The sequence below is a fragment of the Volvox carteri genome, assembly GCF_000143455.1.
Source record: "Volvox carteri f. nagariensis unplaced genomic scaffold VOLCAscaffold_11, whole genome shotgun sequence".
In the NCBI taxonomy this organism is placed as follows: domain Eukaryota; kingdom Viridiplantae; phylum Chlorophyta; class Chlorophyceae; order Chlamydomonadales; family Volvocaceae; genus Volvox; species Volvox carteri.
Window position 1 is genome coordinate 1,926,069 of NW_003307554.1, and position 27,272 is coordinate 1,953,340.

Consider the following 27,272-nt stretch of genomic DNA (forward strand, 5'->3'; position numbering starts at 1 on the left):
TTCCAGCAAAGCCAGGTAGGTAGCTTAAGTGGGTATGAAAGCAGGTGCCACAGCCTTCCGGTGCTTGCCTTCTGAAAGTCGGGGCACTTATTCTGCGCCTTCGGCTGTGCGATGATGACTTGCGCCCTAGCTGTCTTTTGTTTCACGGCTTTTTTTCGCTTTTGTCTTGGCTGTGCTTTTCGGTGCCATCTCCTGTTTCTGGTTGGGGGTTACAACTTTTAGCACGTGCGGTCAGATTCGGCCGCATGGCGTACTGTAACCTGGCCGCACCTCACTTGAATGTACGACTGGCCTGTGGCGTACCATTGCAGATTCCAAGCCCTGGGGGACGCGGCGGCAATTGCAAACAAGTTCTCGATGCATTAAAGCCAGTGGAGCCGTACCACGCCCCCAGTACTTCACCTGCTGATGGTGCCCCTGGGCTGCAGTCGCAGCTACCAGCTTCCCCAAGCAGCCGCATTGGCGCCGTGATCGTGCCGTGTCCTTTTGCACCTGGCCCATGCAGCACCGAAGCTGTCCTCGGCATAGGTTGTGCCGATATGACCACAGCTGCCGCTGCTAGCAGCGCCAGCCCGGTTCCCTACGGCGGCGTATCCAACAGCGATGACGACGGCGACTTCCATGATGCTGTAGACCTTGACAACGACGACATCGACCAGGACTTCGCCCAGGCCCTAAACCCCGAGGTGGAGATGGGCAGCATCGGACAACACGAAGGACAAACATTGTCAACAGAATCTCCAGGGACCCTGCCGGTTGCAATGGCAGGCGGGGATTACGGCGGCAAGGCACTAAGCGCGTTGTCCTCGGGCCCAATTGCTTTTGGAAAAGCAAGCGGTACTGGAGTACAGCAAGGATTGGAGCACGCAGCCGCGGCGCTGGGCGCGCATATGCCTGCTCACGAGGGACTGGAATCCGCCCAGCCGAAGTGCAGTGATGCTTTGGAGGCTTACGACGCGGAGGGCGGCACTGCGAAGGCACTCCAGGGCGCATCTGAGCGTGGGTGTTCGCTGTCTGTGATAGGGCCCGTGCCAATCGAAAGAGCCGACGGGATTTCCGTGGGACTGGAAGACCGGGTGCGGGTGCAGCAGGGAAATGTGGTTCAAGATCTTAAGCCCGAGGATGAGGTCGCTGCTGTAGCTGCGGCAGCACGCTCGGTACATGCAACAGCACCGGCCCCGTGCACGTCGAACATGCAGGAGGAAGGTGAAGTCTTTGTGCGCAAGGCAGTCGCAGACGGAGCGGTGCCGGATAGGTGGCGGCAGGACTTCAGTGCTACAGCGAGTCACAGCAGTCTTAGCATGGTCGTCCCAGCTGGCCGCGACGGAGGAGTCGGGAACAACGACAGCGGGACTGACGACCCCTTGGCCAGCTCAACTGAGCTGCCAACACTGCATAACGGGCACCACAATCTGCGGAATCTTGTCATACACCGGGGAGCGGACAGTGGTGGCGGCAATGTTGGCAGCAGCGGCAGTGATGCGGAGTTTGAGTGGCCGACTCGGCCGGGGGGACCCCGTGAGCCACGTCAGCAGATTAGCGATCCTGGCTTGCCCCGGGTGTCGTTATTACAGGGATCTTTAGGGCGCCACGTACGTGGGCTCTCCCTCGACTGCCCAGCCCCATCCTTTAAATCGTTGATGATAGACCCCGCGCGGCTTGGCTTGGCACCGCAGCATGTTGGCGATGACAACGACGGCGATGGACGTGCTGTCGGCCCATTACAGGCTTCGGCGCCGGTGACGATAGCACATGACTGCAACGCGGGTCCAAGCATAGTGGACAATGCCGTTAAGGATGAGAGCCCGCACTTTTGCATCCTTGGAGGCCTGCACGACGAGGTGACCTTGGCTGAAACTTGGACTAGCGATGTGAGCATGGCAGCGATGGTGGAGGGCAACCGTGACAGCTCATTTTCCGGAGACAGGACACCGTCGACGGCACGGTCGCTACATAGTAGCGCAGCTGCAACTCGTGAAGCTTCGGGTGTGTTTCCGGAGCTGTCCCGTGGGTCATTGGACCATTATCTGCAGGTCGCGTACCAGCAGAACTTGTCGGCGGCGTCGCCTGTGGCGTCAAGGGGACGAGCAGGCCGCGGGGCTCCGACAAGGTTGTCTGGACGGTCATTCTCTGCGCCTCTCGTGAGCAGTAACCTGACCCTTCCGAGACCCGTCAACCTTGCAGAGGATGTTTATGGAGCCGTCCATGACGGTATTGTTGAGGATGTCAAGTCTGAGGCTGCTGGTGTAGATGATACCAGACCGGCGGGTGGCGTCCTTGTGCAGAAGCTGGACGCGGACGTCTTGGGCTTGCCGCCAGTCCTTCCGCGGATTGTGGTTGGCCTTTGCGACGTTGTGGTTGGCAGTATCGTGGATGTCGCTGAGGAGGCTGGTGATGGGGGTTCCAACGGGCAGTCCCCTACGGTTGTGTCTGCCGCTGTGACGCTTGCGGACGGCGAGCTGATGGCGATGAACGAGGAGGAAAAGGAGGCGATGGACTACAGTCCTACTGCGATTGCGCAAGCCAGTGGCAGCGGTAGCGGCGCTGCCCACGCTGCGGACGGGGATCCCCTGAGCTGCTTCTTATCGGGGGCCCCCAGTGGAAACGCTGCAGCGGCGGCCGACACGCACGAAGATGCTGAAAGCCCTACTTCGGACTTTGAATTTGGCGGATCAGTGCCAGATGACACGGGCTCAGGATCGCCCACTTTACTCGCTACTGCTTCGGTGCATAATGGATCTGGAACCAACCTGACATCGGGCCTAGCCGTGGACAAAAGCATCAACAATAGCAGTAGCAACCATGGCAACCTCGCTAGCCCCGCTGAACCCGGACCGCAGCAGCTTTCGGAAGGCCCGATTAATGCGTTGGCGGCTGGTTCTCAGCAGTCAGCAGCGGCACTTGGCCGTCCTAGCAGCCGTACGAGCAGCCCTTGTAGTAGCAGCAACAGCTGGCGTGATCAGGCGGTTGCGGCCAGCCCAGCTCGCGGCGTAAGTGAGGGCACAGGCATGTCTTCTGTCGCTCCTGCGGCGGCCACGACTATCACTCGGTTGCAGGACCAAAAGCCCTGGCCGCTGAGTTTGTCGCCCCGCTTGCAACACAAAAGCAGTGCTGTCGGCTTTGCCGCGGACAACAATCCATACAATGTCGGCAGCTGCTTCTCCGGCCAGAAGTGCTTTAGCTGGCTACTGGATGGAGACTCGCACAGCCGGGCGACTTCTACCTCCGAGGACGCTGCTGATTTTGGCGTCAGGATTCCGGCTGGGCCGGCGATGTCAGCAGCCGCAGTGTCATCCGGGCGCGGCGCGTCCGTGTCATCCACTATGAGTCTTGCTAGCAACTCTTCCTCTCGCACTTCCATGGAGTCGCGGCCTAGTTTCCATCAAGTCGCCTCGATAGGCAGTTGGCTGGACCATTTGGGCTCCATGCTGGCGCAGCCGTCGATTGCGTTGCAGCGCAGCCAGGCACAGCACGATCCCATGGTCTGGTTTTCACAGCAAATGGCGCATCGCGATGCTAGCGGCGGCGGGGCCTTGGCAGAAGCGGCGCTAGAAGATGTGGCGCCTGGTCTGCGAGCGCCTATGCATTCTCCTCTGCGCCCCGCATCCTTTGAGGATGAGCGACATTCTCACCAGTACAGCATTAACCCACAGGCCCTGGCCTCGGTCACGACGACGCTGTTCCCGGCTGCACAGTCCGCCATGAGCTACCCGGCGCCACAAGCGAATCCACCGCCGTCTGCGTCGCCTAGTGCCTCTGCTGCCAATACTGCCGTTCACAGCTCGGCTGTGAAATGCAGGAGCTCGATCACCAGCGAACAAGTCACGACCGCGTTCACCATGGGCCGGTCACAGTACGCTGCGCTGCCCACAGCAGCGGCAACATGCAGCGGCATAAGTCCTGATGTGCAGTCCTATATGAGCAACGCTCTGAAGGCGGTGCCTTTCAGTAGCAGCGGCGGCGCTGCCGCCACCGCAGCCGACACGTCTGTCCCCGCCGCGGCTGCTGCTGCGGCCGCTGCTGCCCCTTCTCGCAGCACTGCGGCCAGGGATGAGCTGTCTGCTCTGCTAAACTCGCCGCGCTCCCCCGTCTCGCCGGTTCGGGTTGCTCGAATTTTGTCCCCAGCTGCAGCTGCTGCAGGCCACCGAAAGCCCATCGGCCTGCTGGCATCACCGGCAGGCGCACCTGCTTCCGTACCCAGGTCGCCAGCCGCGACGAGCTACTCCAGCCCTAGGCTGCTGTCACCGTCGCAGCAGCGCGCCTGGGCTGTTAGCCCTGGCAGCGGCGACACTGCCGCTTCTGCGGAGGCCGCAGAGGGCTGGCCGCTGCCCGTGCCTGTCGTGGACATCAACACGCCGCGTAAGGGGCTGCAAACGCGCGTATCGCCGATGTCATCGCCGCTTTACAGCAGGACCACTGGCATCCAACGGCCGGCCAAGGACGCGATTTACGGCGTCTGGCCAACAGCGGAAGCGTCAATGGATGCTTTACCTTCACATCAGGTGCTGCGCAAGCCCGACTCAGCGGAGTTCAGCAGCGATTCATTGTCGTCATGTCCAAATACGCCCAGGTCACGGGTCGCCGACAGTGCCTCGTCTCCTTTCCGCAACCCAATTGAGCAGCCGAGCGTTCATCACAACAGACCTGTCATATCGCCGCTGCTGCGTCCACTGGTTGCGTGTAGCAGCCCAGCTGCGCCGCTGTCACCGCCCCCTCCCCCGTCAGTCGCTGGAGGTAGCATGTTAAGCTTTGAAGAATCTTTTGAGGCTGTTGTGCGGGCAACGCCTGTGAAGAGCCCCGCTCGGTCCGTAGTCGGTCGGGCATCCGCGCACGTGAGCCCGTACTCATCACCATACAGGTCACCCGTTGCGGCAGCGATGGTGGCGAACGCTGGTCAGTCATCGTGCCGCAACCCGGGGCCTAGTACGACGGGGTTCCGGAGTTTGTTCTTGGAGGAGGAAGAGGAGCTTGCGGCAGGGCTGGGTTGTGAGGAGATGCTGGACGAGGACACCTTTATGCCGCTGTCTCCGCGTGCCAGCAGCCAGAATGTGTTGTTCTCTATGCAAGACGTACGGTTTGGCGATGCTGGTTGCGGGGGGCCAGGTCAACCTGGTGACATGGATGATGCCAAGACAGGAATGTGGTCCCCATCGCCACTGCTCCGCTCTACATCCGGTGTGGCATCCCCGCTGGCGCGCTGTTTTGCTGGTCCGGGAATGTCGCCAACGTCCGCGCACCAGAGCCCGTTGTATGGGGCTGGCAGCGTCGTGGCGTCGACGGCTTCCCAGTCGCCGTCAGCTACTCCTTGGGTTGCTATACCTTCGGATGTTGTCGGGTGTGGGGTCACAGCGTCCACCAGCGCTGCTGCGACTAGTGTAGCTGCTACTGCTATACATCCTACGTCCTCAAACTCCGGTGTCGGCCTGACATCCGCTTTAACGGGGTTTGCTGTTGCTGTGGATGAGGCGAGAGTGGCAGGAGGTGCATCGTCGTTGCCAACTCCGCTGATAGCAGGCGGTCCCGTGTCCCCGAGCTCAAACCTCGACAGTGTACCTACGTTTAGCCGCAGTCTGATTTTAACAGACACAGACGACGATGAGGGCAACTGCAGCGCCTCGGCATCGCCAAGGCGTGCCGTGCCGCCTCATTTGGCGGAAGGCCTGGGCAACCGGCAGCCACGTATTACGCTGTCTGGCGGTCTCCTGGTAGTGCCTCCAGTCACAAGTGCCGGCGTCCTGCCCAAATCGAATCTGTCCCATTCATCTACTGCCCAGCAAGAGGAGTCATCGTGGTCGGATGATTTCGGTGAGGACCCTCCCACGGAGCTCCCGGCGACCCTGGCTGTAGCGGCGGCAACGATTACAGGCGCATCCGACGAGACGCATAAAAGACGCACTCTGAAGCCGAGCTCCAGGCGGGTTAGTTGCAGCAGCATCACCGGCAGCAGCAGTGGTGGTTGCAGCAGTGGGACCGGCGTTACAGGGACTGGTTCATCATACGACGCTGGGACGACGGCCGGCAAGGTAACTGATCGCGGCAGTACAGGAAGCCTGGCGTCGTCGTTTACAGCGGCGATTACGGTAGCGGTGCCAGGCCGTGATGAGTCCCCGCCACGCTCCCCGGCTGAACGGACCCGATGCCCTCTAAGTGCCTGCCCAAGCGCCTCTCCCGTGAAGCCACTGCTGCATTCCGCACATTCATCGCCAGGGCCCCGCGGTTACGCTGCAGCTGACGGGCCGCAGAGCCCGCTGCCGTACTTGCCTGTACTTCCCTCACAAATGGACAACATGCGGAATTGGCCACCGTCGCCGCCTCTGCTTTCTCCGAGGGCCAGCAAGAACACGCCGTTGCCCTGTTCACCGCCTGCTTCGTACGTGTCCCCGCGGGCCACCGATCCGCGCGCTAGCCCCGTGAAGGTCATGACTGCTCTGAAACGTACGCCCGTGGAAGCAGCTCCGCGGTCGCCGCGCCGCATGGTCACCGAGGAAATCCCGCGCATGACGCAGTTCCCGCAGCCTGGCGGCAGAGCTGCTGCAGCTGTCTCTCGCACCGACACAATGTTTGAGAAGTCCGTTTTCGCAGTCCCTACCCAAGTGGTGAATGGTATCTTTGGCGGCGACAACCCAAAGGGTGATCAGCCTTCCGCTGCAGCCCTTGCGACCTTTAGTGGCATGGCGCCCGTGCGTACCCAGGCCCCCGCCGCCGCATCCATGAGCCCTGCCGCAGCCGTTGGCGCCACCTTGGCCGCCACCATGGCACCGACTACAGTTCGCACCACGCCAGCAGCCCATGCCTCGCCGCGGTGTCACCGCTCGTCCTCACAAATGGCGAGGCAGCCTTCTTCTGGTTCTGGCTTTGGCTCTGACGACATCTATGGTCCGAATGGCGATCAGGACGATAAACCTCCACTTGTGTCTCGTGCGAGTTGCCCAGCCGGTTTCGCGGCCCTGGCGGACCGCAGACCTCCGCCTACGCCACGCTCTGGCCGCCGGGAAGCTTCAGCCCGCATGAGCCCGCCGTACGGTGCCAGCTCGCACTCGCAGATTCTCCACGCGCAACGCAATCAGCAGCAGCAGATGTGGGACCGCGCGCGAGCAGAGTCGCGCAACGCTAGCGCGGCTGGCACGCCGAGCTCCGCTCGTGCTCTCTTTATCCCGCCGTCGCCGCTGCATCCTTCTCCCGTATCCTTCCCCGCGTCAAGCTTCGGGCTCATCGACGCCAGCGTGTCCCCTCTAGAGCCGCAGAGGTCGCCACGCGCAGGCACGTCGCCTGCTCACGCCCCCGTCTTTTCGCTTGACGCTGCCACTTCTGGCATTGGCGGCGCCGCTGTCGCTGGGGGCATCATGAGCGCCTCCGCTGCGCACGCCCTCGCTGAAGAGGAGTCCTGGCAGCTGCAGCAGGCGCGTTTCATGTACCAGGCCGCTAACGCGCAGGGTACCCCAAGATCGGCCCGGGTGCTGTTCCCACCAGCATCACCTGGTGCTGCAGGTGCAGCGGTTACGCAGGCAGGCGCATCCCTGACAGCAGCGGAACCGCCGTCGCCAAGCTGGAGCCAGGTCTCCCGAAGGTTGTTCCCTGAAGGTGGTGGCCGCACCCTCACCGCGGGTCCCGCCTCCGTTTTGGGGGCCACCGCAACGAACGCCGGCGGCGGTACTCCTGTTCATCGATCCACGGATAACCTGGATGATGTCCTGGCGCACATGAGGGTCCAGGTGGCGTCACCGGTGTCGCCGCAGCCTCGGCTTCCGCCGCCACCGGCTTCACCGCGGCTGCCTTGTGGCAGCGCCGCTACTTCCATTGAACGCATGGACTCTGGTACCATCGCCGCCGCGGCCGCTTTTGGTGGCCGCCGCTCCAGTTATCCGCTGCCATCCTCAAGTCCGGTTGTGCATCCTGCGTTGCAGCATCATGGACGGGCGATGTCGGGGTCTGGTGTGCCGGACGCTCCCCACGTGTGTCTAGAGGGCCGTGCCAGTGTCGCATCCTCCGGATTCTCTTCGGCTCAGAGCGGGGCAGCAGCTTCCGTGGGCGGGGCGGGGTGGTATCCTCCGGTCCTACCGGCGGGTGTTGACGCCGCTGCTGCCGGGGCGGCCTTCCGTTCGCCGGGGGCTGCCGCAGCCGTATCGACCCAATCCGGACGGCGCCCACTTGGTAGCGGCGTCAGCAACATTAATGTTGGTGGCGATGGTCATTCTCATACGGCAACGATGCTTCCGACTTTGCCTCTTCTACCGCCACTGCCACGTCTCCGACAGCTGCCTGGCGGCGTACCCATGATAGGCCAGATCGGAACGAGTGCCGCTGCTGGCACCTGGCCAACCCTGACGTGTGGCGTCAGCGACTGGGTGGAGCTGCACGCGGCCTGCCATGACCCGTCTGTGGATGCGGTGCGCCGCCAACTATTTCGTCAATCGGCTCCAGGCCTGTCGTACACGGTTGAGCAGGCTTCACTGGCGCCACAGGCAGCACCCTCGAGCAGTAGCTGCAGTAGCGGTACCATTCCGCGCGCTGGATCAATTCCGTTGCCAGGCATGCCGGTGATGGCCGAACGGGAAGCTTTGGCAGTGTTGGAGTCTCAGTTCAAGGCCGCGGAGCAGGAGGCGGCAATTTTACCGATTGAGACCCGTGTCACGACTCCAACGTCCCTGCCGCCGGCAGCAGTGAGTGGTACCGCCGCCGATATCGCCGCCGTGACGTTGACTGGACATTCCATGTTGAGCACGCCCCCAGCGTTTTCGATGGCAGCGGCGGCGACAGCATCCCAGGTCGGCGGCCCTCTTGGCATCACTTCGGACCATCAGTACACAGCCCGTCAGGTGGCGCCGCCGTCGCCGCGTTCTGGGGTTACTGCCCGAACTGCTGGCGCAATAATGCGCAGCGACAGCAGCGCTGCCGGCGGAGAAAAGCGAATTGAGGCGAAGCCCCAGGCCCAGACAACTGTGATCCAGGGCCAGGAAATCGCCGAAAACAGTGTCGGCCCCGCCACTGATGCTGGCGCCGGCGCTGCTGTCAATGATCTCAATCCGTCCGAGGAAGAGACCGCTCCCTCCGTGCCCGGCACTGTGGAACGTGGTCCGTCGGTTTTGCCGCCTGTGGGCGCCCCTGGAGCATCGTCACCGGCTGATGCTCTGGGCTCTGTAAGCAGGCGACAGGGTCCGGGTAGTGGACGGCGGCGCGCTGCGCCGCGGACTGCCGCCGCTGCACGGGGTGATCTGCACCAGCCCCGGCACACTGAGGAGGCCTTGGTCGGCGGCACCGGTGTTAGCCCGAGCCACTCTACTGCTGCTGCTGCTCCTCTTCTGTCCACGAGTCGTGGTGGAAGCTCACCGCCGGGACTCATGGGCGCAAGGCCGAGTTCCGATCGACTATCGTTTATTGCGCCGTGCGCAAGGTAATTACTTTTATCCAACCACACCACTTATGACTTGCAGCCTACTTTGTCATGTCTGCCATTGCCTGGCCTGGCCTTCTTTTGTCCCATCGTGTCGCGCCCCATCCACCTTCCCGCCACCCTTATTGAACCACTCGAGCATACCGACAGTTTCCTTTGAATGCAGCCCTTCACACTCCGTCTCCGTGGCCCTTGCCTCTTAACTTCCCCCATTCTTTCCTTATCGGGACTTGTTGTCGCTCCATGTTGGCGGCATGCAGGTACGCGGACCAGTACTTGATTCCGCCGGCACAAGTGACCTGCGATCCGAGGGAGGGTCCCGCCGTGTGGATTGTCTCCAGTGAAGAGGAGCTGGCGGCGGCGCTTAATCGTTTGCTGCTGGATACAACAGAACGCCAATCGCGTGGCAGGGCCGCGGCCCAGGTGAGTTCGTCCGTACCGTAACTAGGAGTACCATGTATTTAGGACAGCTAGTAGAAGCGTGGGAGCTCTTTTTTCATACCTACATATGTTTTTACACTAGTATAGGGAAACTATTTTGTAATCATCGTATGCGTCCGTGTGCAGTTGAGTATTGGCTGTTTCATAAACCATGCTTTGAAGCGAGTGCTTCGGGGCATAGATGTGTACCTGCCCTGTATTTTAGTTTGCAGATGGGTTTTATCGTTATGTTGTCTGCGCCTTGGTGTTCCGCGTTCGGAAAGGGCTGCTATGCTTATGTCTCTGCCTTCAGGGAGCCGCACAACTGGCGTCGAGCCGCGTGGCGACGGTGTGGAATGTTCTGGAGGAGATGGTGATTGCGCCCGCCTTGCAGAAGTACATTACCTCGTGCGATGCCAGGACGGCGACCTGAGATGCTGGCTTGGGGTTTTGAGCTGCATGCGAGGTTCTGTACGGCGCTGTCTGCAGTTTTTCCATCTGTCTCCTTGTATGTGTATGTGTATGCATGTGTGTGAAATGCGCCGCGGGGTGTTCTTTAGGCATTTTCTGTTGTGCCGTCTAGGCATGCCTTGCTCCTTGGAAAGAGGGTTGGTGGGGATCCTTGCCGCGCTGCCTAGGATCCAAAGCCGTGGTCTCTGTCTATGAGACCGGCTGCGCTGGGAGGCGCGGAAGCGCGCGTTCGCGGTTGCAGGGTGATGCCTGCCGGCGTGCTGGTCTAGCGCGCGTGTGTTTTGGCTTCCATGTTGGAATTGGGTGGCCACTGCAGCAGGTTGATGAGCGCTGCAGGATTCTGATCCCTAGGTCGCAAAGTTCTGGAGATATGACCCAATTCGTTTCCCTGCTATAGCACAATTCGAAGGGTAGTGATGGTCGCAAGCGTTTTCGGTCAGTGATGTTGCCGTTCGGTTTGCAAAAAGTTGGGGCAGGAGGGATTAGCTAAAAAGTTAATGCGCTTAGAGCCCTATCTGGGTATGCGGCTGCTGTTTTTAGGTTCTCCTTGGGTTCTTATCTTCATCGCGAAAAGTGGTTTGAGGAAGAAGTTGAGGGCGGTACGTTCCAGTCAAAGTGGTTTCAGTACATGGTGGTTGAGTTGGTGGTGGCGAGCTGAGGGCTCACTGCATTGGTTTAGCTGCACTTCGGAAAGGCGATCGATGCCCGTTTTCTAGGCGCAGGCTTTGTAGGAATCAGCGTGGCAGGGGATATACAGCGATTGGCGCTGCGATGCTGAGTGTATGTCGTGCCCGAGGCCCGGGCTTTCCAAATCTCGTTTTGGTGGACCCTCTTTCTGGTGCATGTTTTAGAAGGCATGGCAGGTTGCATTTAGCTAAATATTATTCCTTGAAAGCTAGGTAGGGATGCAGTGGATTCGGACAGTGATCGATCTCTCTCATTCTTATTGTGTTGAGCTCCAGTGAATCGAGCCTTGGTCGTACAGGTGTATTCTTCCTTGGGATGTAAGGTCCCCCGCTTCGTTGCGTGCATACTTTTTAAAATTGATTAGTGCTGATGGCGGGTTTGCTTTGCGATGTTGCTTCAGTAGTTGTTGGGTGCTCTTAGGATTTTGAGTCTCTTGGGACCATTTGTAGCTGCCGAGTAGTATCATCTCTTGGGCCCTGCGGCGACAGGCTTACTTGTCTTGTCGGTATCTTACTACACTTGCTGTTCCAAAAGTGATGCGGGTTATATAGTATGCGACGCAACGCCGTGGGTTGGCTGCTGTTGTGTTGGCGTGCAGATGATGTTGGGCGTCTGGCTGGCGGCTTTTCTACAGAGCGCTACCCGTCTGCGTTCCACACACCACGCGGATATAACACCTCATGCATCCCGTGATCTGTTGTTGATGCAATTCTTGAAGTAAATGGTGTTGAGGAGACATGGTGTGAGCATTTCCGATCCCTAGCGTATGTACGCAATCATGTGATAAGGTTAGAAAGGTTGCTTGCCGGGTATTTACGTACACAAAAAATTGAAGGCTGGGATGAGGTGAAGCGGCAACAAGGACGTCAGTAACGATTGTCTAGCAGCTTCTTGTGATGCAGGTACACTTTGAAGAAGGCGTTTGGTTTCCATGAGATGCTTTGGTGATGGGCGCACCTCCGTTTGCTTCTGAGGGTGTGAGCACTACCTAGCCATGAGCAGGTTTTTTAATGAGGTTTCAGATGTGGTTTTCAGGTGTGTAGGGCCCAGATGAATGGGGGAAGGATGGATGGCAATGACCTTTCTTGGCACCAAATTGCATATGCGCCCCCGGCTTCTACAGCCATGCACCACTATCGCGTGGAGCTTGTAACCTTGTACTATGCTGCTTGAAAACTGAAGACGCAATGGTTGCAGCTTACGCTCAAAGGCTTCTTGCAATTATCATGGTGTAGTGCTCACCCTGCACCGTGGCTTCGTGGCGCTTTGAGGCGTACAACTTGCTGTAATTTCTGTAGCGTACAACTTGGATGAGGCCTTTTCATACATATCGGACAGGATTGCAGACTCGTCGGGAAGTGGATCAACAGGACCTAAAATAACTCGAAGCACTACAGTGCACATCAAAGGCGGCAATCAATAGCGCCGCGCCCACTGAAGAGATAACCAGTGAACCTTGATCGAAACTGGGCGGCTTTTCTTCAGACTTTAACTTAGCAGTGCCAGTTTGGACAGGACAGAGTAGAGGAGGTAGAAGGGCTTCTTGGATGGACAACGGTTGAACAAAGCGATTGGCTCGCTGAGGAACTCCTCGTGGAACTGGGGCGGATGACTCTCTTCAACTGGGAAAGTTGTCGGAAACTTTCACCGGATGTCCCACCGATCGGAAGTCCAAACTTTCACCGGATGTCCCACCGATCGGAAGTCCAAACAGCGTGAGAACCCGACACATGGATGCGAGCCCGCTCTCGCTAGGCCTTTTGCCTATGGCATCTTACTTACTACAAGCAATTACTTTCAAATTCCTTGTTGACTGAGTTTCCTTTCTTCCTTTCCCGTGCAGCTGCGAGAAAGATTTCCGAAGACAGGCTCCATGAGATAGGCAGGCTCCCGAACGAGTCACTACTACGAATACCCCAACTGTCAAACTTATTTTATAGGTGAATGGATGAATGGATGGATGGATGGGTGGATTGTTCAAGCTTCAAGGCCCAGACGAGCCAGGAGGCTCATGGACCGCTAGACTTAGTAAACAGAAAAGCAGATAGACGGCGAAAAATGCAAGCGAACTAGAAACATACTATTATTTTTTTATTTTTTTTATTGTATTGATTACTATTTATTTATTTTTTAGCCATTGACTAGATAAACAAACGTCTAGGTTTTCTGGGTTTTGCGCAGAAAACCGAGGTTTTCTGCAATGTACGGACGAGCGTTGCTTGGTTCTGGGGCGGGTAAGCTGCTCTTGAACCGCGAAGCGTTTCTGTTTGTTACTTTTTGCAAATCATCGTAGCGCTACTGAGCGTGCTGACTTTGAACTTCACGGCCTACTCGTGAGGCTGTCCTTCGTCGGTACGTCCTTCCCTTCTCAATCCCTGCTTTGTTTATAACCCCGGTGGGGCAGTGGTGAGCTTAGCGTTTAGCAGAAAACTAGACAGGTGCATCGTTATGTGAACAACGCAAGCGACGCATCGCATGGAGCGCCCAAACAGTATTGATCATGACGTTCATGACATGCAACCAGAAGAGTTATGTACCGGTCCCCATGCACTTGAGGGTCATAGAACGGGGACCCCAAAACGAACGGCGCAAGGCCTCACACGGGGAACGTAAACCCTCCCCGTCAACATCGCAGCAATGTGCAATTTTGTTTGGTACTGTTTCAGCAGCTCTAAAACGTCCTGATGCTGTAAAAGCTGCAAGCTTATCAGGTATAATGATGAACGACGGTGCAAACCGTACTCCCCGAACCGTTCCTTCTCTGTAATCCATACCCCGGTGCTGTCCGCCAATATAAAGGAATGTTTTTCATGTGTACTGGGCCGTAATCGTGCTGTCATGTATAGCGGTATCAACCCTTACTTGCCCGAAGCCAAGAAGCCATCGAAACCAAAACCTTCAATTAAGAAGACAGAAATAGTAGCGAAGGCACAGAAAGATACTGCGGAAAACGCCGCCACCAGAGAACATGTGCCCTTGCTCCACACGCAGCCTGAGCAAGACGAAGGTCCCGTAGAGGAGTATTTCTACACTGATCGTATACATGATGATGTGAATGCCGTGGGTGAGGAGGATGCATCATCGGGTGAGGGTTCGGACACCGATGAAGATGATGGGCCTAAGGACGTGAACTCCGTGTCGGAATCTGTACGCGCGCTTGGAGCCGTGGCCTTGTGAGGGTAATGGGGGCCTGTCTGCAAAAATTTGAGCAGCGGATCAGGGGTGGCGAGCCGGAGACCGGGGCCGCCGTGCAGCCGAACGGGAGCGGCGAGCAGCCGATCAGGGGCGGCGAGCAAGCAACGGGGGTTGGCCAGCCGGCGAACATGGGCGGCCGGAGCCAACGCCCGGGAAGGGGTGCCAAGCTCGCGGCTTTGCTACAGAGAGAGCGTGGGGGGTCTAACAGGAGTCAGACCAAGTGAACTGAGGGTTAATCTACGACTTCCTGTTTGGGGAGAGTGATGGGATACTGAACGGGTGCATACGGGATGATCGTGCTGCGTGTGTACATGAAATGAGTGTTGGGATGCCACAGGTACATCTCCCTGGTGAATTGCCCGTTTATATACAAGGGGCTGTGAACATTTCAAACAGCATGGTTGGGGAATGCATGACCTTGACTGACCGCATGGCCTGGCCAGGGATCACACCGGAGGCTGAGTAAACCCTGTAATACCCTCACAAGGCCACGGCTCCAATCGTGCGTCCAGATTCCGACATAGCCGGACCCAGGTTCCAGCGCCCGAGTGTCACCAGACCCCGCCCGTGCAGCTGTCAGGCGCCCTAGCGCCCCAACCCAAAGTCAACCTGTTAGCGCGTGATAGCGGCGAGAGCCGACAGGTTACAGGACGGATTCGCTCCGTCAAGGACTGGGTTCTGTTCTGAGTAAGGAGCGTCAGAAGCGTAGGCTTCTGGGATCTCTCTCACCGGTGTATTGTTGGTTTGATCTCTAATCCCAGGCTTCCTCCCGAGTATAAGTACTCGTTGCTTAGGAGGCCGTAACAACTTCTATTGTACGACGTCTCTTCAGATCTACATTGGTTGCTCGAACCGATGAGTCTGTAGGTATCTCAAGTGCGTGTCATTCCTTGGTAAGGAAGCACGTCTGAACTCTTTAAGATATTCGTAGACTGTTCGTAGCTCAGTCTTATCAAGTCGTGCCTTAATCACGCAGCGATTAAGTTTTGTAACGCTCTAACGCGCTACAACACAACCGTTCGGGCTGATTTCCCTGGGATATAAGTACTGCGTTACACCAGTGGCAGGCATGGAAGACAGCCCCCGTTCACAGGCGATGGATGATGGTCCCGAGCCTAAGAAGGCGAAACATGGTCCCAAACTGGGTGTTCACGCTTCCATGGCGTTTGGACATACATGAGAGCGCACCAGCAGAGAGGAAGCCTCTCACTGTAGCTATGTGGTTTTTGCAGATATCGTTGTTACCATCTTTGGTGTGTATGCGGAGGAGGAATGGGTCCATGCTGTTGCTGCAACAGCATGGAGCCATTTTGGAAATCTGTTAGCCTAACAGATTTACAAAATACTATACCATCAAGGAAATCGACTCCTGCTAGTAAGTGGCAATAAAAGGCAAATAGGGCCGGTCGTCTGTGAACAGCACATGCGGCAGCTGTAGTCCGTTCAAGCGGTCAATTGTGATCCAATAACTACTCTTGTTATTCGCCTGCATTTTGCAAGTGTTTCTAACAAAAAATACTGTAAGAGGCATTACGCCAAAGCAAATCTATAGCGGCGGTCAAAGCGCGGGTGTGGTACAATACACCATAAGCCTGATAAGTACGCCTGATGGTTCATAATATGTCGGAAGGAATACTGTAATATTAAAAAGGAATACGGTCGCAACCCCGGTCGCAACATACCAGGTTGCGGCAACCCGGTATGTTTAGTTGCAAACCATACCTTAACAAGATGCAGCTTAACGTGATTTAGTCTATTGAAGTTTCTTACAGGGTATTTCATCTAGCGCGAGTTAAGGAGATACAGGTATAAACGAATTAATAATTCCATATAATGGTAGCATCGGGAGCTTTCAATTTACACTGGCAATAATGTGGCTCTGCAGTTCTGGCCTGATCTTCATTAGCACCATACTCAAATGCGTGGTGCGGGCTTGACTGTTTTGGCTTTGAATTTGCTTCTCATCCTTGTAAGGGCTGCTGCCACTTTTTCGGAATCAAATTTAGCTGGTTTCCAATTTCCAGAAGCACATCCGTATTGTCGTTGTAGCGACGAATCCTGCCAACCTTATGCGCGGGGGATCGTAGACCTTACCTCGGTCCTGCGAAGAGCCTCTGGTCTTCCTGATGGCGCATGTATCTTCAATCCTGCCTTTTCGCGTCTTGCTGGAAATATCTTCGGCGTCTTTGCGCGGGTCTACATCGCTCGGAACGAAGAGCGGCGTTGCATTCCCGGTCGGCTTGACCGACCGCCTTTCATGGACGCGTGGAACGGAACGTTAGCAAACCTCCTGGCCGTTATACGGCTTCGGGGCCGCCGAGAGACGGGCAACTTCACGGCGGCAGTCCTAGGCTACCGCTACCTCAATGAGTTCAACTACGAGGATGGCCGCCTGTTCCATGACCAGCACGGCCGCCTATTTCTCTACCTCTCCCTGCCCTTCGGGAAATACGGGGGCGCACGCGCGTCCGTCAATACCGTCTTCCGCGTTATGATTACCTGCCGCCGAACGCCGGGCCCCAACAAATGCGACCCCCGGCTCGGGCCCCCACGCCTATTGCGCTACGATCACAGCCTCGCCTGGGACAAGAACTGGGTCCCCTGGAATGGCACCTCGTTGATGTCATACTCCCACTATGGCCCCTTCGGTCCCCACTCCGTCTTCAATTGGTCAACGTACAGGGATCCCATGCCGCACGCGCGCTTCTACTCGTTCGCCAACGAAACCTTCTTTTCCACCTTCAGTCGGACCTTTGGACGCCTGCTGCAGCTATCGGGCGGCACGCCAGCCATCTTGGAGCCTGGCGGCAAATCTTACATAGCAGTGGGGCACCTGCGTGTGCACCCGGGCTGCCTTCACCCGGAATCAATCCCTGGACTTGACAAAGTGGTGGGCAAGGATGTCCGCCTCAACTGCGCACACCTGCTGAGACTGGACGCGCACCTCAAGGGCGCCATCCCCTTCCAGACATTCATGTTCAGGTAGCTATGAGCTTAAAAAAGTGGGAGTAGCATCCGGGGTGAATGGGAAGCTAGGTCGGGCTCGGGACGGTGGGGCTGGGAGGAGGAAGGGCCGGAGAAGGCAACCGGACCTGGACGCAATCCGCCTACATCCCACAGGTGCGGAGTTTCGGCCCAGACGGGGCTCATATGACAGTCCGAAGGCCTTGGCGCCCATGAGTGATGGGGCCGCACAAAGCATACCGGTAATACCTGCTTGTGAGCGGTGCGGCTGTGCACAGCGACGGCAGTGCATGCAGGCGGGGTTAGCCGGGGGGGCGGCGGGGAGCCCCCCCGGTTCAGCGATGTGGGTGCTGTTTTGGAGTGCCGCTGCCGCAACCTGTGAACTCACATCCGAAGACACAAACCCTTGCACCTAAACCTGCGCATCCGCACACTAACAACCTCTGTGTGTCTGCAGGGGCCCAAGTGGCAACCTGTCCAAGCACTACCATGTTGACTACGGGCTCTTCCTGTACAGGTAGGTGCACTCGCCAATGAGTTTGCGTGCATTGGTGCACCCGATGTATGGACGCCTTGTGGAGGCGTGGAGGGCACATTGGAAAACACCGGCGATGCGTTGTTGACCGGGCAGCAGTGCCTTACCAGGATGAAGACGTCTAGGAGTCAAGGCTAAGGATGCATGGCCAGAACGGTGGCTAGGATGATGTGCAATGTGTATGATGACTTACACTCGGCGGCCTCCGCTAACTGACGCAGAGCTTGAAAGGAGTTAGGAGTCTCCTAAGGAAAGGAGCAACAGCCCCGCAACGAGGCGAATTCCAGCTCACCCCTTAACTGATTCCGCTTCATTCCATCGCTCTTCTTGCTTCCCTGCTTTGTGTTTTCTGCGTCGAACCCGACCTGAAGGTTCAGGGCCGGACCGCCCTACACCATCACGCACCTCAGCCACGGCTTCCTGCCGCCCTCCGAGGGCCACTTCGGCATCGTCTTCCCTAGCGGCCTGGAGCGGCTGGGCCGGCGCGGCGACTACGCCATCTCCTACGGCGACGCCGACCAGGTCGCCCGGATACTGCTGCTCAGCCCGGCAGATGTGGACATGTTAATGGTGCCTTTGTCGGTGATGGAGAAGCGCTTGGCTGGGCTGTCCGTGTGCACGCTGCCGTTCGCGGAAGGCGTGCCACTGGCGCTACGGCTGCAAAGCGGCCAAGGACGGTAGTTGTGGCTGTGGCTGCGGCAGCAGCCGTGGCAGTGGCGGCTATGAGTCCTTTAGCTTGGTGAACCTAGCTTGGAGCCGTAATCCTCCGCCAGCCTACCCGCGGGCCCACCTCATCCACCTGCTTAGCTTCCTACATGACGGCTGTTATGCAGGCTGAGGGGGTGCTGGCGAGGTGGTTATCTGGGTGTGGGGGGGCGCGCTGTGGTGTCATAGCGAACGAAACGAGGTCCTGTTGATCTTCATATGGGGTATCCTGTTGATCTTCATATAGGCAGGCGGCTGGCAGAGGTTAAGGCCTGACTTCTGCTCCCAGTTGACCCAGTCGACCCGGGTTCAAATCCGCCTGCCGGCTCCTCGGGTGTTTGAGGAGTGATGAAATGGGAGGTGGCCCCCCATCTTATGGACGGTGTAGGACGTGATAATATCAACTTGCGAGCTGACCAGGAACTAAGTTGATGCGCCGTTGATCCGCTAGATTTGGTTGGATGCTGGTGGTGAGTTGCCGAACTCAACGAATACATTCTGAAGTCGGATGGGGTGACGGATTAGGGTGCCCCTCTAGCAGGGGAGAGCAGGGACTGCCCCGGGAAAGGGGGCCGCTGGCGAAGTTAACCACCCTGTAACAACATACATATGGGGTCATATCAGAGTAGGACAGGGGAGCCGGGCCGGGTTGAGGGAGGAGGGGACAAGTTTGGAAGCAAGGTCAGAAATCGGCAGGCGCTGTATTATGGACGCTGATCGTGATCCAGCTACCCGAGGAAAGGGCTGACGTCGTACTGATATCGCAAGCAATGCTTCCCTGCGTGGCGTGTACGTGACATGTGTCGTGACCAGTGGATTTGGCACTGGATTGCACTGATGGGGTGCGGAAGCAACGGGGCAATGGTCTGACATTACTCATCCCAAGTTTTCATGGCCTCTTTCAAAAGTTCTGATGTTACCGTGCGTTTGGTGTGCGCGCGGTGCTTTCCTTCATTTGATTTCGAGCTTCAAAGTGTACAATCCTTGTTTGGGGGCCCGAGTTGTTGCATTGTATGTGATATACCACTATAGCTGTACATGGGAGCGTAATCAGTGCTATGCGTATACTTGCACCTGTTTGGGGCTTCTCTAGGGGAGGGGGGAAAAGAGCACAGAGACACGACACGCAGCATTTTGATGGGCCCATTGAGGAGAAGCCAGCCAACCACCGTCAAAACACTCGGCTGCATTCCCAGGCATGGAGGGACGAAATCGACGGGAGAGGAAACACTGCGAGCTGCCTTGAGTTCAGGAGGCTCCTCGCGTGCACAATCGGTTATCGCAGATTTATCGCACGAGATTTTATATAGTTAATAAAAATCCTGATCTGCGGGCGTGTATGGGGTTTAGTTTCTGTCTCTTATGTGGGTGCACATGCGTCGACCAGCAGTTCCTGTGGCTACTCGACCATTCGTTTGGTGTTCCTTTGGTGTGGTTAGTGTGTACGCCTGGGTACTGGTTTACGCCGTGTGCTGCCTTGTCCAATGCGTCGAAGGCTTCTCTATTTGAAACACATGGGCGCATCGAGCACAGTGCTGTGGTTCTACTGGAGTTCAGGACGTAGTGCGTCTAAGGGACTCAGGCCGACTTGACATGTCGAATTGTGTTATGGTTATCTTGACCCTCGTCACCCTTTACTTCCAACGATTCAATCAACTGTTCGGCCTTGGGAGCGCAATCCAAGTTTTTTATGTTATTCTCCACGTAAAAGGTGTGCATACACGCCATATGGTATTGCATAGACAAGCAGGCTGGCATGATGGCAGGCAGGAGGTAGGAGAGGATGAGGAGCGTACGGCGCGCTGTTGTACCGTAGATGCCTTGAAGCCAGATGGCGCAGGATGCCGCAGGCTGGCATTGGTGGGCGAGAAGACCTCAGCACATTCCCTTATATGAAAGGTCCTGAGTTTTAAGATTGCTGATCAATATGGCGTTTTTTAAACTGGATCCAAATATGTAGATCCAGTCCTCGGACGCTTGCCGCATGAGCAAGACGCGTGTCAACATGCATGCAGGGGAAACGGCCTGTGCGGGTCATTGGGGCGAAATATGGGAGGAAACGGGTGGACCATGGCAGGGGTATGGTGGCGAAAGAGCTCTTTCTTACTCTCTGTGTTGCAAAGCCCGTGTTTTTTGTATGGACTAACCATCGACCTCAACAGCTTTGCATAACCGCCACCGGTGGTAGACCATCATAAATATGGTATGTTACTACTAAAGGGATGTTAACAAAAAAACAGCGCGCCTCTTAGCAATCCCAGTTCTTACCGCTTACCACCACTACCATCACCCACGAAGGGAAATACTATAAATCACCTAAACCATATTGCAAACAACAATCCTAACCTCCCCCCATACTGCTACCGTACAGATCCTGAAACGAACGTACATGACGACATGCACCCCCCGTGGAAACCCCGGCCCCGAAACCGCAACGGCAAAATATCTATCCATCATGTCATCCTAACCATACAAATGCAAGACAGTGTTGACCGATCACCTAGCCCTCTCTCCCTCCCTTTTTGGCAGCCAGCGGGAAAATGAGAACAACGACGATGATGACGGTGATGAAACTAACGCAGCAAAACTAAATCATACCTACTACCTCTTTTTGCATCCTTCCCCACCCGATTCGGCCTTGTGCCCCGGCCCCCCTAATAACCAGAAATTATCGCCAACCACCACCATCACCACCGCCGATCAGCGCCAGCACAGCCAGGCCCAATCACCAAAACGATGATGACCTCAAGAGCCCCAAACAGCCGCCGCTGCGACTCATGGCATGTGGGGCTGCGGGCCTTTATTGCGCACAAAAGCTAAGGGATCCACGGTTCATAACGGCATTGCTCTTTCCACGACACACCTCCCAACAACGGGCCTCAACTGGGCAGCAGGCAGCGAGTAACCATCGCCACAGCAAGGGAGCACATCCTCCCCAAACACACTAACATAGACGCCCTGTACTCGATAAATGCGTGCATTTAAAAGAAATATGCCTGATAAAATTCATAGGGTTTGGTCTTCTCTCAACTATGTGCCCCAAGGGCTCGTAGCGACGTAGAGCCTTAACTTCCAAAACGCAGCGGGAATTATCCTGGCGCAGAATAAACGATCCGGAACATGACGGTGGAGCTCCCGGCAACAAGGAGCGACACAACAACGGCTCGTCCCAGGCGAAAGGAATCCGCCCCTCCGAAGTCCAAAGGCGGGACGAAAAGGAAAACACTTCCGATGTGTGGAAGCGGTATAAGGCCTTGTTCGCCTGTATGCAGCTAGGCACATGTGGGCCACCGCCATCCTACCCCCAAAGCCACCCCCTTACGGATGAAACAAAGCCGCTCAACCCGTCCCCGTTCTCACATAACCCCCCAAACACCCACAAACAAACATACATAGATACACACATATATACATACACGCAAATAGCAGCCTTGTCCCCCTGCGCAATCGCTCTCGTCCAACCTCCTACATGCCGCTCTGTCTCGGTCAAAACCTCCTCACCTCCATCATCTCCCCTCCCGCCACCACAACTCCTCCCCTCTTCCCTCCTTTTTTCTTCCGACACACAAACGTCCGCGAAGGCGGGGCACCGGTGCTGGGTCGTCGTCACGTCAGCCTACAGACAACAACTCTCCGCCCCTTCGGAAACCCCCCCACCATCCCCATCATCATCACCACCACCATCCCCATCATCATCATCACCACCACCATCATCATCACCACCACCATCCCCATCATCATCATCACCACCACCATCACCACCATCATCATCCCCATCATCACCTGCTCCAGCCCGGCCCCACTCCTGCACCACCTCCTCCTCCCACCTCAGCAGCCGAACGCTGCGACAAACACCTCGCCACCTAAACGCCGCAGTCGCCAAGCCCCAGTCGCCAATAGTTGCCAGCCAGCAAGTCGCAACGGCCTCTCCGGGCAGGGTATGGTAGGGACCCACAGAGCATATCCTCCGCTGCTACATAGCGATATAGCTGCTACAATGCGCTACTGCGACTGCTACCGATATGTAGTTGGTTGTCCATCAACCTCTCAAGACGACGATGCGGGTGCTTCCGCCGCCGCCGCCGCCTCCGCCACCACCGCCAGCTGCGCCACCGACGCCGCGCCGTGCTGACTGGCCAGGAAGGACGGCTCCACGTACGTGAACCCCTCAAACTTGCCCAACGAGGCGACGGTGGGCGTACCGCAGGGGGAGTCCACGGCGGGTTGCTCCGTCCAGATCTTGTCAAAGTTGGCTGCGGTGTAAGGAGCGGAAACGGCGGCGGTATGAGGAGAAGAGAAATCCTTACCGATGTGTAAATGCAACGTGCGCTGTAGGCTAATAATGCCGCTTTATCGAATATTCGAAGATATTAAAAACATATCAAAAATAATCTTCTCACAATGTTGAGAGGTACAAGGTCTCCTAGCCTATCCATAAAAGTCCTGGCCGTGCTGGTGGCCCTGCTGGCGACTACTATGCATATGACACAATTAGTATCCTCGCTCTCCCTACCCCCAGCGCCTTTCTCCACCCCCGCCTCCTGCTCTAACCCTCCACCACCGCACCTTTCCTCACTGCCATAGTACCATAGCCACACATTTCCCCCCCCCCTCCCTTCCCCTCCTCCACACACAGATTCACTCACCGACGTCCATATGACATGACACGTTGGGCTTAAACTTGGACTCGATCTGCCGCGCCTCCAGCTTGGCCCAGTTGATGGATTTGAAAAAGGCATGTCTCTTGACGGTCTCGGAGCCATCGGGGCCATTGCCCAGGCGCTTAGCGGGGTCCCTGGTCAGGAGGCCCTTCAGAAGATTTTGGGACTCCGACGACAAGAACTCTAAGAAGAGGGAGGGAGGGGGGGGAGGGAGGGAGGGGGAGCGGAACGTGGGGCCAGGGCAGGTTGGAGGGAGGGGCACAGGAGGAGGAGGTGGGGACAAACACAGAGGCGCGGTATAAAGGGCGGTCTGCAAAGTAAACGAGAGGGGTAGAAGGGGCTGGGAGGCAGTGACCAGAAACAAGAAAAATACAATTCTACCGAAATAAAATAGGTGTAAACTGCATAAAACTAAACTAAGCGATCAACTGTAACTAAAACCTGCAATCAACCAGCGTCGTTCAATATAAAAACAGGTCCACACACACACACCCACACCCACACCCACACCCACACCCACACACACACATACACCTCCTTTCTCTTCAAAGTTAGAACCGGGGCACGGTGCCACAGCAGACCCGCGTCCCCCCTGGGCCCTTTTGCATGTCCTCGCACACCTTTCCGAATAACAGGTACTAACTCCCGCTGCTACTGTTGCTGCTACTGCTGCTGCTACTGCGCGGACATCCTTTAACTTTTTATTTTGTACACAGGTCAATTAACGCTCGGTTTCACGGAAAGGGTTCCCGTATCAAAACACGCCTGCACGTGTTCCTTACTTACTGGGGTATTTGACTTTTCCCGAGGCGATCTGCTGCTGCAGCGCCTGTCGGCTCTTCGCTCGGAAGGGCGGTACACCGCACAGCATCTCGTACATCAGGATACTGTACGGCGGGAGGGGGGGGAGGAAACACCAGTCAGCGGGAGAGGGTAGAGGGGTTTGTGGACTGGGTAAAAACACCCACACACACCCTCTCGCTGGGGGCACCGGGGCCGGGGCACAAGAAACGCAGGTGAGACTCGTACGCAGTGATGGCGACGATGATTCAAAAATCAAAAAGACAGCTGCCGAGAGGGGGCGAAGGGGGCGTAGGGGAGGGAGCGCGGGAGGGAAGCGGTACGTGGGGGATTGTCGGGAGAGAGGCGGACTGACACGAACACAAGATCCAACAACAAATTTTCGCCATACATACATACATGCATACACCGGACACACCGGACAAAAAAGCCCTGTACGTCTACAATTTACCCTCGTGCCCTCACCTTCCCGCTTCCCCACCTCGCCACGCCGCCAGCTAACCTTCGCTTCCTGCATCATCACGTACTCCACCTCCCACCCCCCCAAACCTCACGTACTCCTGGACTCACCCGGTGCTCCACCAGTCAACCGCCTTCCCGTGACCCTTGGCCTCGATGATCTCTGAGCAGACACACACACAGCCACACAGAGAGGGAGGGGGAGGGAAGAAAGAGAGAAGGGGGGGAGAGAGGGGGAGAGTCCATACATATCTCTTAAGAGTGAGGTGAGGTGAGGTGAGGTGACGTGAGGTGGGGTGAGGTGGGGTGAGGTGGGGTGAGGTGGGGTGAGGTGAGGTGAGGTGGGGTGAGGTGGGGCCAAAGTCGAGGCCAGTGCAACAGAGGGACCTCCTGTCCCCCTCTCCCCCCCCAAAAACACCCCCCAGGCCATCCCCCTCCTCTTCCCCCCCACCCCAATGCGCCCCCCCTACCCCCACCTCATCTCCCCCCCTTCACATACATACACACACACAGCTCCCACCTGGCGCCATGTACTCCATAGTCCCGATGAACGAGTTGGTTCGATCCGTCTCACCGCCCATGTTGCCCTTGGCTAGACCGAAGTCCGTCAGCCGTACATGACCCTCACTGCACTCAGGGGGGGAGGGGGCAGGAAAGAGGGACGGCAGGGATAATGGTGCTGGTGGTGACGATGGTGCTGGTGGTGACGATGGTGACGGTGGTTATCATCATGATGATGGTGGAGATGATTGTAAAGCTCGCGTCGTGCTTTTGCGTCCTGAGCTAGTCACGCTTCGGAATTAGGTGTGCACGGCTCACAGGCATCACAGGCTTACAGGCCACATCATCCAATCAAAAGCCCATGTAAGAGCCTGCTAGGCTATCTAATAACCAAGTCCAACATGGACGAAACAAGCGTGCGTCCACGTGTCAAGTGTCAAGTACGGTGATGATAACTGACAACCCGGACAATAACACAGAAACACGGCGCTCGGGGGGAGTTATGAGCTAACGGCAAGACAAGCACCATTTACATCATCAACCCCCCCCCAACCCACCCGCAATCCACACCCCCCCCAGCCACCCCACCCCACCCCAAGCCCCGGCACCCCAAGCCCCGGCACCACCTGTCCAGCAGCACATTCTCCGGCTTGAGGTCCCGGTGCACGATGCCCTGGGAGTGCAGGTAGCTGATGGCCAACACGATCTCCGCGGTGTACAGCCGGGCCACGTCCTCGCTGAAAACACCCTGAGCAGCCGACATACATACATACAATTAGGTAAACAAATAGACAGAGCAGTACACAAACCCCATGCAAACACAGCAAAAGGCGCAGAGACCTTTGGGCGCAGTCGCAGTCGCTGCTGTACACGCAACAGCAACAGAAAGCACATACCCAGCAGCAACAGCCGCAGCTGCAGCAGCAACGGCTTAGATCACACTCCCTCCCTCGCTCACCCACTTCCCCCCTCCCTCCCTCCCTCGGCCCCCCCTCCCTCCCTCCCCCCCTCCCTCACCTGGCGATAGAGGTTGAAAAAGAGGTGGCCCCCGTTCAGAAAGTCCAGCACCAGATACAGCTTTGTGGGGGTCTGCGGGGCCCGCGTGTGGTTCATGACGTACGCAACTCTAAGTGTGTTTTTGTGTGGAGAGGACCCCGGGGAGATGGTCGAAAGACAGTGAACGGCGGTACCTGTGCAGGAGTATTATGTATGTATGTATGTATGTATGTATGTATGTATGTATGTATGTATGTATGTATGTATGTATGTATGTATGTATGTATGTACGTATGCATGTATGTACGTGGGGCGGGCAGGCGGATTTGAACCCGGACCCTCCGGGAGCAGAAGTCACGCCTTAACTTCTGCCAGCCACCTGCCTGATATGTATGTATGCATGTATGTATGCATGTATGAACGTACGTACGTGGGGACCCCGAGATTACATGCGACAAAACAAAACCACACGAAGGTGCTCCGTACAAGGACCCACCCACCTCGCCTCTTCCCCCCCAACCCCAGCCCGGAGGGGTCGCAAACCCCACCTCTCCACACCCTCCCTGCCCAGCCCCCACCACCACGACGGCCAAGGAATGCTACCTGGAAGCTGAACCTCAATGTCACAATGTACGGATGTACGACCGCCGTGAGCAGATCCCGCTCGGAGCGCACGTACTCGCTGTGGTCCCGTTGCAGAATGCGCTCCTTCCTCATCACCTTCATGGCATACACCGTCCTGCTGGCCCGGTGCATCACCTGGAACACCTTGCCAAAGGCGCCCTGACCCACAACCCGCAGCATCTCAAAGTCCTGGGGACCGACCTGCAGCGGTTGGAGTGGTTGGAAGCGGGAGAGTGGCAATGGGAGTTTAAATTGTACTTCCTGCCTTCTAAATAACCTCCTACCTTGCCGGATGGTACGACAAACGGCGCCACGTGGGACGCCGCCGCCACTGCCGCCGCGCGCTGAGACGCCTCCTCCACGCCCTGCAGGGGAGGACACGTAACCGGGCCGTCGCCGTACATCTCCGCCTGCGCCTCACGAAGACTGGCGACAGCGACACCGTCGCCGCCGCTGCCGTTTGAGGTGGCGGTGGCGGTGCAGGTGGTGGTGGCGCCGGAGGTGGATACGTCGGAGGTTCCAGAGCCGGCGGCATTGCCGCCAGTGCCGCCGGCGGCGGCGGCGACAGCCGCCGCTACAGCGGCTGCCGCCGCCGCCGCGGCCGCGGGGTCCTGCTGCTCTCCGCTTGCTTGCGCGCTGATGCCGCCGCTCTCCGAGGGCGCCAAGCTGGGACGGCTTGCGAGCTGCGGGGTGTTGCAAGAGTGGGAGAGAGAAGAAAACACATGCCGTACCGCAGGGTCGGTGATGGTGTTGGTGTTGGTGCTGACGGATGGTACTGACGGCGGCACCCAGGTGCGTTCGTTCTATCGTTCTATCTATCTATCTTTCTTTCTTTCTTTCAAGTGCCCTCTTCGTCACTTAC

General features: G+C 57.3%; 2 protein-coding genes across 2 annotated transcripts; one reads left to right on the forward strand and one right to left on the reverse strand.

Moving 5' to 3' along the window:
- Positions 1–16,421: 16,421 nt before the first annotated feature.
- VOLCADRAFT_89216 (uncharacterized protein) lies at positions 16,422–18,344 on the forward strand (the record flags this gene model as incomplete). The annotated part of the gene is made up of 3 exons (XM_002948708.1): positions 16,422–17,146; positions 17,586–17,645; positions 18,035–18,344. 3 exons carry the CDS (start codon positions 16,422–16,424, stop codon positions 18,342–18,344), a joined length of 1,095 nt encoding a protein of 364 aa, XP_002948754.1.
- A 4,071-nt stretch (positions 18,345–22,415) lies between these two features.
- VOLCADRAFT_58602 (uncharacterized protein) lies at positions 22,416–26,614 on the reverse strand (the record flags this gene model as incomplete). The annotated part of the gene is made up of 8 exons (XM_002948843.1): positions 22,416–22,621; positions 23,015–23,212; positions 23,816–23,916; positions 24,401–24,452; positions 24,810–24,916; positions 25,417–25,538; positions 25,808–25,879; positions 26,390–26,614. Coding segments are annotated over 8 exons (1,083 nt in total), but the record flags the coding sequence as incomplete, so codon positions are not given.
- Positions 26,615–27,272: the final 658 nt, after the last annotated feature.